The sequence below is a fragment of the Dermochelys coriacea genome, chromosome 1 (assembly GCF_009764565.3).
Source record: "Dermochelys coriacea isolate rDerCor1 chromosome 1, rDerCor1.pri.v4, whole genome shotgun sequence".
Lineage (NCBI taxonomy): Eukaryota > Metazoa > Chordata > Testudines > Dermochelyidae > Dermochelys > Dermochelys coriacea.
In genome coordinates, this window is record NC_050068.2 from 148,900,950 (window position 1) to 148,914,857 (window position 13,908).

The following is a 13,908-nucleotide window of genomic DNA, read 5'->3' on the forward strand; positions in this document are numbered from 1 at the left end:
GCGCAGGCCACAGAATCTCACCCAACCACTCCTATGAAAAACCTCACCCATGTCTGAGCTATTGAAGTCCTTAAATCATGGTTCAAAGACTTCAGGCATTTCTGTCTAGTAAATTAATGCAACTCCCGCACCCAACCCACATACTGCCATAAGCCATTTCTCTTTATAGTTTCAATTCTGAAGGTCTAAAAAAGGGGTCAAGTACTTAATTTGATTTATTTGACTGGACATTTGAATACAGGAATAATCAAGTAATTCTGCTATTATTGTTAGTCTGTAAAATGCTTCCTTGTACAACAAAATAAAGTGTGTATCTTCCTCATTTGGTTTCCATGTGTCAGCTTCTGGCATACCACACCCATTTACAATAGGACACCAAGCCTACCTTTGGAAGAGACATCTGTATATAAGTAGATTTAATAGTGTATTTTATTTATTTATTTTTACTCTTATATGCATTTTTTTTGCTATTAATTTACATCTGGAATCTATAGTATTTCAAATCCATGAACAGTGAGATATAGGCTTGCAGTTCCCACTGTCAGTATAACACAAGAGAGAGAAAACAAACAGAAGCAAGAAATGTTTGAGGTATCAAAATTTTCTTTCTCCCTGGAACCTCTCTCATGTTTAGTGTTGAATATGTTTGCTCACACTCACCAGGGCGACACTTTAAAATGGGCCATTTTTACTCTCAGCAAAGGAAGAATTTGTGGCTCACCAATTACAGAATGTATTTTATTAATTTTTATTATTGTTTAACTTTTAAATTATAGTTAATTTTGTTTATTTATTTTTAAATATATTTTAAAAGACTAAACTTAAAATCATCATATATGCATACACGTCTCATGTTAATTAACTCTACGAGAAATCAAAGACAAAAATTGACTATCGATAGCATGTATGGGAAAAATATTTGATTCATAGCAGGGGAAATGAACTACACATTTTTCCATCTCCAAGGTTCAAATAGATAAATGTTAAGACATCAATCAATATCAAGTTAAGAAAGTACAAATCATTTTATGATACAGCCAACCATCTATTAGTATAATACTACAATAATTTCCTAATTAGATTATGGGTTGATGTACGATAGAAGAAAACAGAATATTTGATCCAGAGCTTTTCTACAATTTATGAATGATACGCATTATTCTCATTATGAAGCAGTATAATAATTTAGTATGGTCCTGGACAAGAGCCATATCATATTCCTCATTCCAGCATCGTTTTTAACTAAGTCACTTGAAAATCTTCAGCTGTATTTTAAATAATAAATTATATGCAGACAACTCTAATATGATGCACCAGAGTATACTATAGCACTTTACCAGAATCTCAAGAAAAACCGTCAAAAATATTGCCAAAGACGTATAAGAAAGTTGAACAATGTCAGCAGGAATTTGATCCTCAGAACAGAACATCCAGAACCATGCCTCTGTTTTAAAGCTTTGCATTGCAACAGTGTTTGATAATTGCCTACAATTTGGCAAAACAAATCTAGCAAAAAATAAAGAGTATCTAGTTTCTTTCACACAAAAAATCATAGAAGCAGAACAAGAAGAAAATGTGAACAGCACTGTGACAAGGTATGACTTTTATAATTTTTTTTTTAAATAATTGTATTTCTTATGGGAACGGACATTTCATTTGACACTAGGAGAAATATTGTCAAGCTTTAAATATCCCAAAGAACAACAACAAGGAATCAAGTTAGTCTCTAAGGTGCCACAAGGAGTCCTCGTTGTTTTTGCTGATGCAGACTAACCCAGCTACCACTCTGAAACCTATCTCAAAGAACAGTTCAGCATGTGGGCCATTTGCACTCAAGTGGGGTGTTTAAACATCACTTAGTCTCATCTGATTTATTTGATCCCTTGTTCTATGCAAAGTTGTTGTAGCCATGCAGGTACCAAGATATTACAGAGACAAGGTGGGGGAGCTCACATCTTTCACTGGACCAATAAAAGATATTACCTCATCCATATTGTCTCTCTTATTTGATCCCTGGCAGTTAGCTTTATGCCTTATCTTGACAGTTGCGGATTTCCTCCTGGTGATGGACAAAGATAGGTTGTCCATTATCATTCATTTAGAATGGTCAAGCAGACATTTAGAGGGTTTGTTGATCCCATTGTGGATCCGATAGAGTGGCTGAGTTAATGCTGAGTGACTGTATTTGAGCTGGGTGAATAATGGATTTTTTAGTTTGCTGGCAATTCTATACAAAAACTTAGAGGAGATAAAAAGGAAGGACGCAGTAAGGGACCCTGAGAGAAAGAAATTAGAGGAGTAATTGAGGAGTGCAATGTGAAGGGTTGCCAGGGGAAAGCGGAGGGGAAGCTTTTGAAATGACACAAAGCTTTATAGATTTAGGCCCCAGTCCCAGAAAGGGATCCGCATTGATGTTAAATGCCCATCCATGAAGATCCATTTGTAAGATCAAGGCCTTTACTGTGTATTCCTTGACAGTATTTCATTTCTATATTTTTTACATACTAGATGTTCTGGTAGTCTGGATATGATTAAATTGAAAAAAAGCCACAACAGTATCTCAGAATTCAGTAAGGTCAAGTGCAAAGCTGTATGAGGTTAGTATATGGAATTAAACTCCTGCATCCAGGAATGGTACTAAAGTTCATTGGAAATGCCTTAGCCACTAAAACACACATACACACCTGAAGAGAAAGCTAAACTACATTGTTTTGTTTAATCCAATTTCTTGTAAAATCCCAAAGATTCTGGTCCATTACAGCTTGTTTTAAGGAATCACTCTACTTTTTCCTGCACAGCTAAGCTTTTGGCTATCAATAACTAAACACTCTAGTTAGCTTTTTGCTATGCAGTTTTCCATATAAGTCACTTTTATTTCATGGTTCATCTATTGTATGCTTGGCCTTGGAAATATAAAAAATTAATGTTATAACTCTAGTTCTGCTTGCCTTACTGTAATTTAAGAGGGCATTTCTGAGGGATACATTGCCACAGAGTAACAGAAGGGTATTTGGATCACAGCCTCAAAGCAAGGAAAACTCTTCTTTAAATTCACTGAAAAGCCAGTGAGTTTGCACTACTGCTCGGTACCCTGGTGTCTCTTGTGTATGTGAGTGCTAAAGGGGCATGGAGTGGAGGTCTGTGAGAAATAATCTCTGACAAGTAAGATCAAATAAATTTGGTGGCAGAGGGTAGAGTACTGTGGAAATTCCTGCTACGACAAGATTCCAAAACACTTGAGGGCTTCTAGCCATCATTCTCTTAATAATAATAATGTGTCTTAGCTAAGTAAATTCAGTTTAAGTATTATAAATCTTGAACAACATTCAAAATGAAGTTTTGCTTTCTGAGCTAGTTATTGTACTTACTACCTGCTAGGAAAAGTCCAATACTGTATACAAGAAAATTCATGTCAGTGGGAGCACAAAGAACTTGAGAAGAAATATTTTATCTCATTTGTAAAATAGCACTAATGACCTGAAGATCAGAAATTTCCTCACAGTTAATGAATGGTGAGGTTGAAGGCCCGAGGTAAAGCTACAGTTCTCAATTCCCCTTGCAAGTCATCAAATACCAGGAAATGCCCTTCTCATGGGCTATTATTGTTTAATTATACAGCTCCAATTATTTTAATTCAAACCTACTGAAAATATTTTGTTTCAGAAAGATCATGCGTCAATGTTTCCCTGAGACAAACGTTTTTACAGAGCTTCTGGTTCATAGAAAATTTTAAAATTTTCTATGAACCAGAAATTCAAAAGTTTTGGCAGATCTATTTTCAAATAAGACTGCCAAAGGCATATTTATATATACAAATACTAATTTAAAAACAAAATGTAGATGTTGGATATCCTATTTAAAGTTATGTTTGCAAATTGTGCTCCCATATCATCTTTTAATAAATATAAAGCCACATTTTTCCCCCTAAATGAAGCTTTTCCAAATAAAAATGATTGCCCCTCATGAAGGATCTTCTGAGTTTTAAAAACTGAAATCTCTCTACAGTGCAGTCCTGTAAAGACAATATCTTTAGGCCCTACAGGTTTACATAGGGTGTTTTTGGCAAAATTAAGCCAGTATTATTCTGAATCAGGTGAAAAGTAAAGTAGAGTTATGCTGGTGTACATAATTAGAACTGGTCTGAGAACAAGTATGCTTGGAAAAAATGAAGGGGAAGTTATATGATGGAAAATGCTCCTTGTTCAGATATTCAAGGAGCTAAAGTGATACAATAAGAAGGCAGACTTTGACAGAGATTAAACAAAGAAACTTGAGAGGGAATCAAAAAGTGTTTTTGACAAAGCTTCAAGAACTAGGTTGAAGGTCCCTTTTTTCTAAGGGAAGCCACATAGACAGCTTCACTAATGAGACTGCCTTCAGGGAACAGAAAATGTGCAGTTGCAGAGCAAGTGATCTGTCTGAGAGATAACGGAGATGTAAAATTTGCACATATAAATAATTTGCACTTAGACCTTTCTTAATCCTGCTATAAGGAATTCAACAATAAAGGATTTGGAAGCGGATAGTGAATTTATACCCTGAGATTTGCAGCAGTTTATAAAAGCTCTCCATATTCATTGGTAGGTAAGGGAGAGAGACTTTTTTTTCCCTAGGTTTCAACAGAACGTCCACCATTTATGTGAGTAACAACATTTTAAGAGGCCTGAATTTTCAAACAGGATGCAGTTCAGCTCAGTCTAAAGAATAGATGTAAAAGAGGGTTCTGCTTAAATAGGGTGAGGAAAATTATGATTGTGTGTGTGTGTGACAGATGCATTATAATCAGGGCAATGAGGATTGACTGGCCTAGCCATTGTGCATCTTCTTGACATCTCAAGCAAGAAGTCAGAAAGGAATGAAGACATTAAAGAGGATGGGGTGGGGTTAACAGGGGAAGTAGTCTGGAGGATAAATGGTCAGAGGACCAAGCCAGTTGGGTGGAAAGGACTGGTAAAAGTGAAGAGAGGTTGGAAAGTGCCAAAAGGGAAGACACAAAGAGAAGAGTTGTGATAGATGATGGGTGGGGAGGTAAGGTATCTAGGGGACAGTGCCATAGTGACAGAAGTGGGCACGACTCCAAAAAGCAGGAAGTCCAGTATTGCTGTCTGTGGCCAATATGAGAAGGCTGGTTGCTGCTGTGGTGGGGCCACTCAAGTTTAGGGGCTTCCAAAGACCAATGGTCACAGAAACTTCTTGGCTATTCCTGGAACACATGGTTGGAGGAGAGGAAGGTGGGAAAACCACTGAGGCTGGGTGCCATAAGATGATTGTTGTCCAGTCTGTTGGGGCTGAAGGGAAAGACAAATAGATTCCGCACTCACCAGTGTTTGTTGCCAGTAATTGACTTCTGTGATGGTAGCTTGTGGAGTGGAGGGGCTTCTGAGGAAGGTAACTGATAATGGGAATGCGGTGCAGGTCTTGCATAGTCTGCTCATCAAGCAGGAGAGTGACATTCAATATTGTGAGGGAAAGTGCTTTGGGTGCAAACTTTCTTCTTTCTGACCAATACAGAAGTTTATTATTTCTGATTATATTTTTCCCCCTTTGACAGTTGACATAAGCAACAGTCATCCTGTAGTGGCTTTACAACAGAATTAGAGAAAGATGTTTCAAAATATTTGGGGAAAAAAGTCTTCTTATTGCATTTGCAGCTGTTCTGAGTTCCAAGTAGTTCACATTCATGCTTAGACTAGATATCTTACTGGACCATTTCCCCTAAATGAGAACTCCACCAAACACCACAAATGAAGACACTAGCACCTGAGGTAATTTAGATCACATGCAGTTTCAGCAGAGTGCTGTGGAAGATTCTTCTTGGATAGTCATTATCTTAATGAAAGATATTTCTTCTTTGAGTCTCTTAGTGAAAAACAGACCCAGGAGCTTGTAATTATAGTTCTATAAAGATGAAAGGCTGCAGAAGTCTGAGAGGAATGATTGCCTACGTATCTGCACAGAAAACCATCATCTCTAGGAGATGAAGACCTTGTCAGCCAGTCACCTGGGAAGGTCTTTGAAATTGGTAGGATCAAGCGAAAGAGACTCTTGAGTTTTCCTTGGGGTAAACTACAAAGTGAGAGATCTTATTCTGAAATTAATCAGATGGGAATTTAAGAAAGTAGTATGGAAAAAGAGAAATTGGATTAGCATTGATGTGTCTACCACAGACTTTTCAACAGAACTGGCTTTGATCAGAAGCTCATCATGGAAGCAATAAATCTAGAGACTTTATCTTCTTCATTCTGAAAATCGTGATCACAATCAGTTTGGAAAAGACTTGGAGAGCCAGTGAGAGTCCAGAAGTAACCTTTATTGCTTACAAGAAAGAAAAAAATTGAACTGGCTCAGACAGGTGGGATTATGAAAGTATCTCACCGTCCTATATATATAGCATCAATTATCACTTTGGACAGTTTCCTGAATTAAGAAAGTAAAGTTCTTCATCTTAAACCTTGACATGCTGATTCAAAGATGAGAGGTTAACAGCTAACTGCAACCTTGGTTGTTTTCTTAATCAATAATAGTACCTGCCAAAGGAGCGTTGTTCTCTAATAATAAACAGGTGGCAAGTTGTAATCATTACTACTGACTGGCTAAGAATTGTACTGATCAGCCTAGTGGCTGCATCTTGTTTGTCTCATCCGTCGGTTATGTCTTAACTATTAGACAGTAAGCTCTTTGGTAGAGGGACAATCAATTAGAAATGTTTGTACAGTCACTATCACAAGAGGATCCAAATAAAGTAATTATCATCATGCTCAACACACAGACGATATAAATCCCAGATTTATATCTTTTGATCTTTTCTGAGCACTGGAACATAGGAACAAGGATTGAATGATGCAAATAGGTTCTTCTGTTACTCTGTGAGATATCTTTTTTGAATTACTTTGTGTACATTAGACTTCCATTGTATTGTTCTAAAAGTTAACAAATATCTCATGGTGGCTATCATTATGAAAAGTCAAGCTAAATCATCAGTTTCTATCCTGCTATAGTATTAGTTTAATATTGCAGTAGAAGAAATTAACCATGTCAATATTAAACACTAACTGTTGCATTAATCATTACAGTAGTGATTGATGTTACGTCTTCCTATGTAAAGGATTTTCTTCATGGGCTCCATAAATGACGTCATAATTCAGCAAATTATCTGACACCATAACAGAAGACTCGAACAGAGTTGAATAAAAAAAATGTTATTTTCAAATATATTTTTACAATTTAGACAGAAGAAATGGCTCCCCGACTACAGAACTCAAATTGTTATGCTGGGCCAAATAGATGCAATTTTCTTTTCCAAAAGAAATTCAAGGCAATCATACCATATTATACAATGTATTACAACCTACATGACACTGCAGTTCTTACACTTTTTGAACTATGTAATAATGAGAATTCTGAAAATACCTAGTAAGAGGATTCCTAACCTCTTTTTCTCACTGCACTGAGTTGCACTGAATGCATTTGATGAGGTGCGTAGACTCTGATCTTGACTTTGGAGGGAATCTGTTTGTGGGATATTTAAGACTATGGTATAGCTATAGTATTTTATTATCGAAGTTAAATTAGGTCATATAAAGAACATTCATAGTGCATATATTTTCCCTGCCCTCTCCCCGCAACTACCTGAGCTCATTGAAAATCATTATGCAACATTTTCTTTAATGAACACAGAAAAAAAATCTGTAATATCTGCTTTTCTATAAACAAACCACTTCAAAAATGTTGACTGTCAAGTGTGGCTATTACCTCTTACATTTAAATTGGAGTTGGCTTTTAAAATCAATTCTTTTTAACATTTATAAAACCAAGTACAACAGAAAAAAAGAAGACAATTTCTAACAGCATGTCAGTATTTGAATGTTACTTAACATTTAAAAAATAGCATGCCACATTTTTGCCAGCCAGCTTGAAGTGTTCAGCAAAAAGGCACTACTTGACTGACCCTACCAAAATTGAAGAAGGTAGATCACTGAGATAGGAAAAAGCAAAGTACACACACAATTTCACAGCAAGCACAGACATATTAGAATAATTTTCAGAACAAAGACTAATGTTGACAGACCTGTGGAGGGAACTGCCTCCCTTTTTGGTCAGGGGACATGACATAAGCAGCTTGTGTGTATGCATAGCTTCTGAAGCGAGGTTTAGGTGGTGAAGGGGTGTGCACGTGACCCTGTGCTACACTGACTGTGATCTAAGAAGAAGAAATTAAGGGGAAAAAAGCAGACATACATTGATAAACATGTAGAGCACAGAAGTAGAGTATTGTTTTCAAGAACAAAAGAAGGGAAACAAGAGAGAGGGCACCAGCAGTTGAATTTAATCTTAGAGATAGCGCTAGCATGCAGCAGTCAAAATTAGGCAGAAAATAGGGAGGTGTTTTCATTTAGTCTGACATCCCATCACGAAAGGCAGAAAGATTCGTGCTTGAGCTGCCAGGCATAATGCCAGTACTAAGTGAAAGATAATCCAGCTAAAGCTGAAAACAAGTAACCTGGTAGTAAGTCCTGAATAAATGAAGCCAGCATTCATCAGGTCAACTACCATGAATGGGACTGATTCTCCCATAAGCAAGACACAGAGTTAACTCAATAGAGTGAGTAAATTAGGTCTAAGATTCTCCAACCACTTCAGCAGAGATTGGCTGAAGGCAGATTCAGAAGCATAACTGAGGCAGCAAGCACAAGGGAAAGTGCCTGTGTGACTTTTGTGATCTAAAAGGGCAAACTGTAGATGAGCACAGCTGAGCTCAAATACTAGTGAGTTTAAATTAAACATCAACCAATAAAAACACATTTAATCAACAGAATAGACAACAATTATTCCATGTCTTATGTCTGTTACTTCAAATAAACAACATTTTTATTTTATTTTTAAATTAAATTTAAATATTTATTTTTAAATTTAAATATTTAAAAAATTATTATTATTTTTATTACTATCGTCTAGATTATTGATGTGTTAGAATGGCACAGCACTTTTTTAAAAAAAGAGAAGCAACCATACTTGTTATTTAATAACATTTGCAACACCCTTACCTTTTATTCTGTTCCTTCTCAAAACTCAAAATATTTATGGCAGGGATAGGCAACTTTTGGCACACGGCCCATCAGGGAAAGCCACTGGCAGGCCAGGATGATTTGTTTACCTGCAGCATCCGCAGATTCGGCTGATCGCAGCTTCCACTGGCTGCAGTTCACCGTTCTAGGCCAATGGGGACTACGGGAAGTGGCAGCCAGCACATGCCTCAGCCCGTGCCGCTTCCCGCAGCCCCCATTGGCCTGGAATGGTGAACCGTGGCCAGTGGGAGCTGCAATTGGCTGAACCTGCGGACGCTGCAGGTAAATAAACCGTCCCGGCCCGCCAGCAGATTTCCCTAACAGGCTGCATGCCAAAGGTTGCCGATCCCTGATTAATGACATGCTTTTGAAGAGAATATATCTGAGGTGATAAAGTAGAAATACAAAGCAAAAATCCACTGAATTTTTACTTTAAAACAGCCCAATACTGCATGCAAAGCAATACAAAATAAAGTCTATGCAGATATTTATATTTGATAAATTTGTTCACTGTAGTTACAGATATGCCTGCAGATTTTTTTCCCTCTCTCTCTTTCTGTCTCTGGCCCTCTTGAAACTGTCATGTTTCTTAAAACTGTCATGTTGTGAACAGAAACGTGAAAGAACTCACTATGAGAGACAATATCCTGTAAGATCCTGGACAAACCTTACTGAATTAAGGGTAGCATTTTTGCAGTTCTAGTTTTACAAACTGAAATGTGTGTACACTATCGTGAGATTGTATGGAACTTCTTTAGCAGGAAGACAAGATAAATGCAATCTCTGGAAGATACAAGGAAATACAAAGGCCTTTTTGGAATGATGTGAGTCAAATGTATTTCCTCAGGAAATACTTTGAGGTGAGGGGAATTCAAATTCTTCCCCTTCAAACTCAGCCTTTTGAAAATACATCCTGGAGAGAGAGACTGTTTGGACATTAACAAACTGCTTCTGGAAACTTCAGATGAAAGGGTAGACTAAACTTGTCATGGGGGTGCTTGTTCTGAACTAAAGCTGTGATGAACTTCTAAGTTCACAAGGACTCTCCTGTGGTGAAGAGTTGAAGGACTTATACTGCCAGATCCCATGTTAGAGTTTGGGTGATCTCTGGTAAGCTTTATTAGCATGTATATAGGTTCTTTTATTGTTTTTGATATAATTTTCTCTGTAATGCTTTTTACCTTAAAAATAAAGTGGACTTGCTTAGAAAACTGTGTAGTAACTTATACATGTAGCAATCATGCTGTTATCAGTCTCAGAAGAGAAAGCAAGCAGGTGTGTTTAGTCAGACTGTCTTTGCTGGGAAACATACAGTGAAGGCACAAACAGTACAGCCTGGAAATACTGTGGTCAGAAGGGAGAGAGATGCAGGTCTTCACCTAAGAGAAGCAACAGCTGGATGTCTGAGCATGGGTGCCTTGGTGGACCACTAACTGGAAAAACAAGTGCAGTTGCCCTGAAGTGTGACACTCACCTGTTCAGAGAAGCGTTGTTGATGAAGTAAGTGTAGGTGCTCTTCTCTAGTGACTTTTGATTGCCGTGGCAATGTTTCCACTTCCTGGATGGCTTCAATGGTGACTTGCTGGGGTAGAACTTGGAAAAGTGATGTCACATACATTAAGATTGACTTCTTATCTGGATAGGCAGTTGCAATATCTGGAAAATATATTAACATAGATAATTTCTGTTTCCATACTAGAGAGTTTGCAATTAAAAAAAAAACAATCAATTTCAAAGGAAGTTGACAGACTAATGAGCAGTCGATTGTTCATGTGAGTTCTCTAGAGACTAATTAGAGCATTATATTCAGCTCCAAACTTTCCTATCAAACTTGCATATCAATGAGAAAGTGACAAGGTTTCAAATGGCAATTGTTTTTTTCATTCACACAAATTTCTCTTAGGTAATTCTTCTTCAGTGTAACTGCAAGTACTGTACAGTCTAACTGAGTGACCTTCATTAAGTAGGACAAGGAACAGAAAATCAAGTAAGCTACATTTTCTTTTGGAACATGTAAATGTTGCAGTGAACATGGGCAACTTTAGTAGTTTAATAGTTATAGAACACACAACATTTTAATGCTCTTTAATTCTGTGGAAAAAAAACACTGGTTTTTCTGCTGATTAGGTAAATGAAAAAGGTGAATGCACATTGTCTGAATTCCCTGACTCCTCAGAAACACTGTTCTACATAGCCTAAGCTTTTTGATGTCCATGAAAGATATTTCATGAAAACAAAGTTTATGGATGTTAGATGTGATAGGATAAGTCTAGTTATCACATTCCATCTCTTTACTTGGACACTACCAGCAAGCATAGATGCTTTTGCAGGAAGACAAAGTGGATCTGATTTTCTGTGCATAGCCATAATACGCCAGCAGGAAAAAAAAGGTTGGTTGATCTAACCCAACATTCAAGTCAATAACAATTTGTACAAATGTAAGTAATGTGGTAGCTCTTTCAAGTAACTACTTTGTTATTTGGCATTAAAATTTACTTCCTGCACTCAGTTCAGTAAATGAAGATATAAAAAGACTGTTGTATAAGAAATTTATCATTAATCCCAAAAATGCTTAAACATAAGCATTGGCAGAAGGCCAAGAGATATCCAGAGCAATGAGGTTTTACTGTCAAATCTCACCTAGGTTAGCTAAGAGCTCTAAGATGCAGAGAAAGTTCAGTTCACATATTCATTTATTCTTATCACGGGTGCAATAGCACTACCAGGTGGTATCTGATTCTCCTCCTTGGAATTTGAAAAGCACTAGAGCAGACACTATACATTAATTCTCCATACATTTTTGATGAGAAGGCAAAGGGCATCTGGCCCAACATGGCCAACTTTAGCTTTGGTTTATCTTGATTCCACCTTTCTGATTTTTCTCCAGCCTTCAATCACTTGTTTCCCCAAGATTTAAGCATTTGAACTCATTTGTTGTATACTTTTTCTTTTAATTAGCATTGCCCACTAAATTATTCCATTGACTCATTACCATTTGTTTTACATTGTCCAATTTCTCTGACAAACTCATATTTGACAAAATATTATGTAGAATCTATTTTTATTGTTTTATTATATTGGAACTTTGAAGTTCAGCTCTACTCTTAAAAAGTGACTGCAGAAAATGGCATTTGAGTTCCATGTTTACAGTATCAGTGATTGAAAGATCAAATATACTCATTTTAAAATATAAATGATTTTTTTCTCTAACTCCAAGTCACAGCTGGTTGAATTCTACAAGACAAACAAAAAACCCCACCAAAACCAATCTTTGTGAATATTTTTGAGTTCTGAACAGCATTTTGGTTCCATCTTGTTCATATCTTTTTATTCACTATTTGCAAATATTTACACAGGATTTTGTTTGCCTCAACGTCTGGCAAAATTGATTTTCACAGGAATATCCATATTCCCCCAAGAACAAATATAAGTACATGAGAAAGATGTGTTATTCTCCATTTGCTATTCATGATGTTCCTGTTTAAAAAGGTTTGTCACCTAATCAGAATGGCAGATACAATACCACATGACTAAACACACATCACAAGCAACAAATGGTCAAAATGAAGAGTTTGCAAATACCCCATTGTAAGGGGCCAGGGCGTACACAGTCTGGCCTAACAGTCACAGCTGAGCTGAAGTCCAAATGTCAGGGATGGTAGTCGGTGAGCAGGATTCAGAGGAATCACCAGAGCTGAGATCAATATGCAAGAGTCAGGGTCAAAGACTGGAGATCAGAGGTAGTATCAGGATGGATGGCCTCTGCCTTCTGGGAGGTCCACCTTTTATGCCCTCAGGGGAAAGGATGTAACCCAAGAATTCTGTGGAGAACCGGTCATTTTTCCAATGTTTGCTTCAGCAATCTTTCAAGGATGGAATGAATGTAGTAACAATGCTGCTCAGGATTGTCTGAAAATACAAGTATGTCATTGAGATAATTGACTACATACTGGTCCCGGATGTCTCTAAATACGTCGTTCACAAACCACTGAAAGGTCATGGGTGCACTGGTCAAACTCAATGACATTACTACATATTCAAATTGCCCAGAGTGGGTTTGAAAGTCAGTCTTCCATCTGTCTTCAGCCCGGAGGACCACTAGGTTGTAAGCATCCTGGAGGTCCAGTTTGGTGAAAATTCTGGCAGATCACACATGATCTAATAACTCCAAGATTAAGGATTGGGGATACCAGTTTCGGACCATCACCTGGTTTAAGGCCAACTAGTCTACACAAGGCCACCTAGTCTAGTCATAACAAAAAGGACCAGAGCCTAGGAAGCACCAGATAAAGCCCATGGCCAGGTTGCCCTGGATGTATGCATGAAGGGCATTGACATTGCATAAATCCCTCCACATGGGACCTTCTCCCCAGATTGCAGGTCTACGTGCCGGTCATAATTCCAGTGCAGAGGTAGCATGTCTGTATTTTTTTTTAAAAAAAATCTGCATAATCCCAATATTTTTCAGAGAGATGGGGACTCAGGGTTGGGTGTGATGCCTTCTGGCTAGGTGCCATGATCTAGATTTCCCCCACAAGTGCTGTCAGTTCTGACTGTCTGCAGGAGTCTAGGACCAGAAGGTTGGAGCTGGCTGCATGCTGGCAGACCCCTAGGTAGTATTCAGAGTGAAAGCTGATCCTCTTCTCTCACCAGGAGATGCAAGACACATGCTGCTTCAAACAGGCAATGCCAAGAAGGACAGGGAAGTGTGGAGAATGGATCACATTGAACTGTAGCATTTACCAAGTAGGCTGGGATTACAGCCTCTGGGGTTACTGTTTCCTGTGTTATGGACCCCAATGACAGAAGGGAACCATCTATCACAGGGGTCAGCAACCTTTTA

At 37.7% G+C, this 13,908-nt stretch overlaps 1 protein-coding gene across 9 annotated transcripts in view; it reads right to left on the reverse strand.

Annotated features, from left to right (window-relative positions):
* DMD (dystrophin) overlaps positions 1-13,908 on the reverse strand; it is a 1,935,994-nt gene that overhangs the window by 1,391,147 nt on the left and 530,939 nt on the right. For 8 of the 9 annotated variants that reach the window (XM_043505382.1, XM_043505371.1, XM_043505378.1 and 5 more), the window contains exon 8: positions 10,540-10,721. In XM_043505382.1, the coding sequence (XP_043361317.1) occupies positions 10,540-10,721 (182 nt within the window). Of the gene's footprint in view, positions 1-8,068; positions 8,201-10,539; positions 10,722-13,908 lie in introns of all 9 variants that reach the window. The other variant, XM_043505417.1, reaches the window with a different exon arrangement.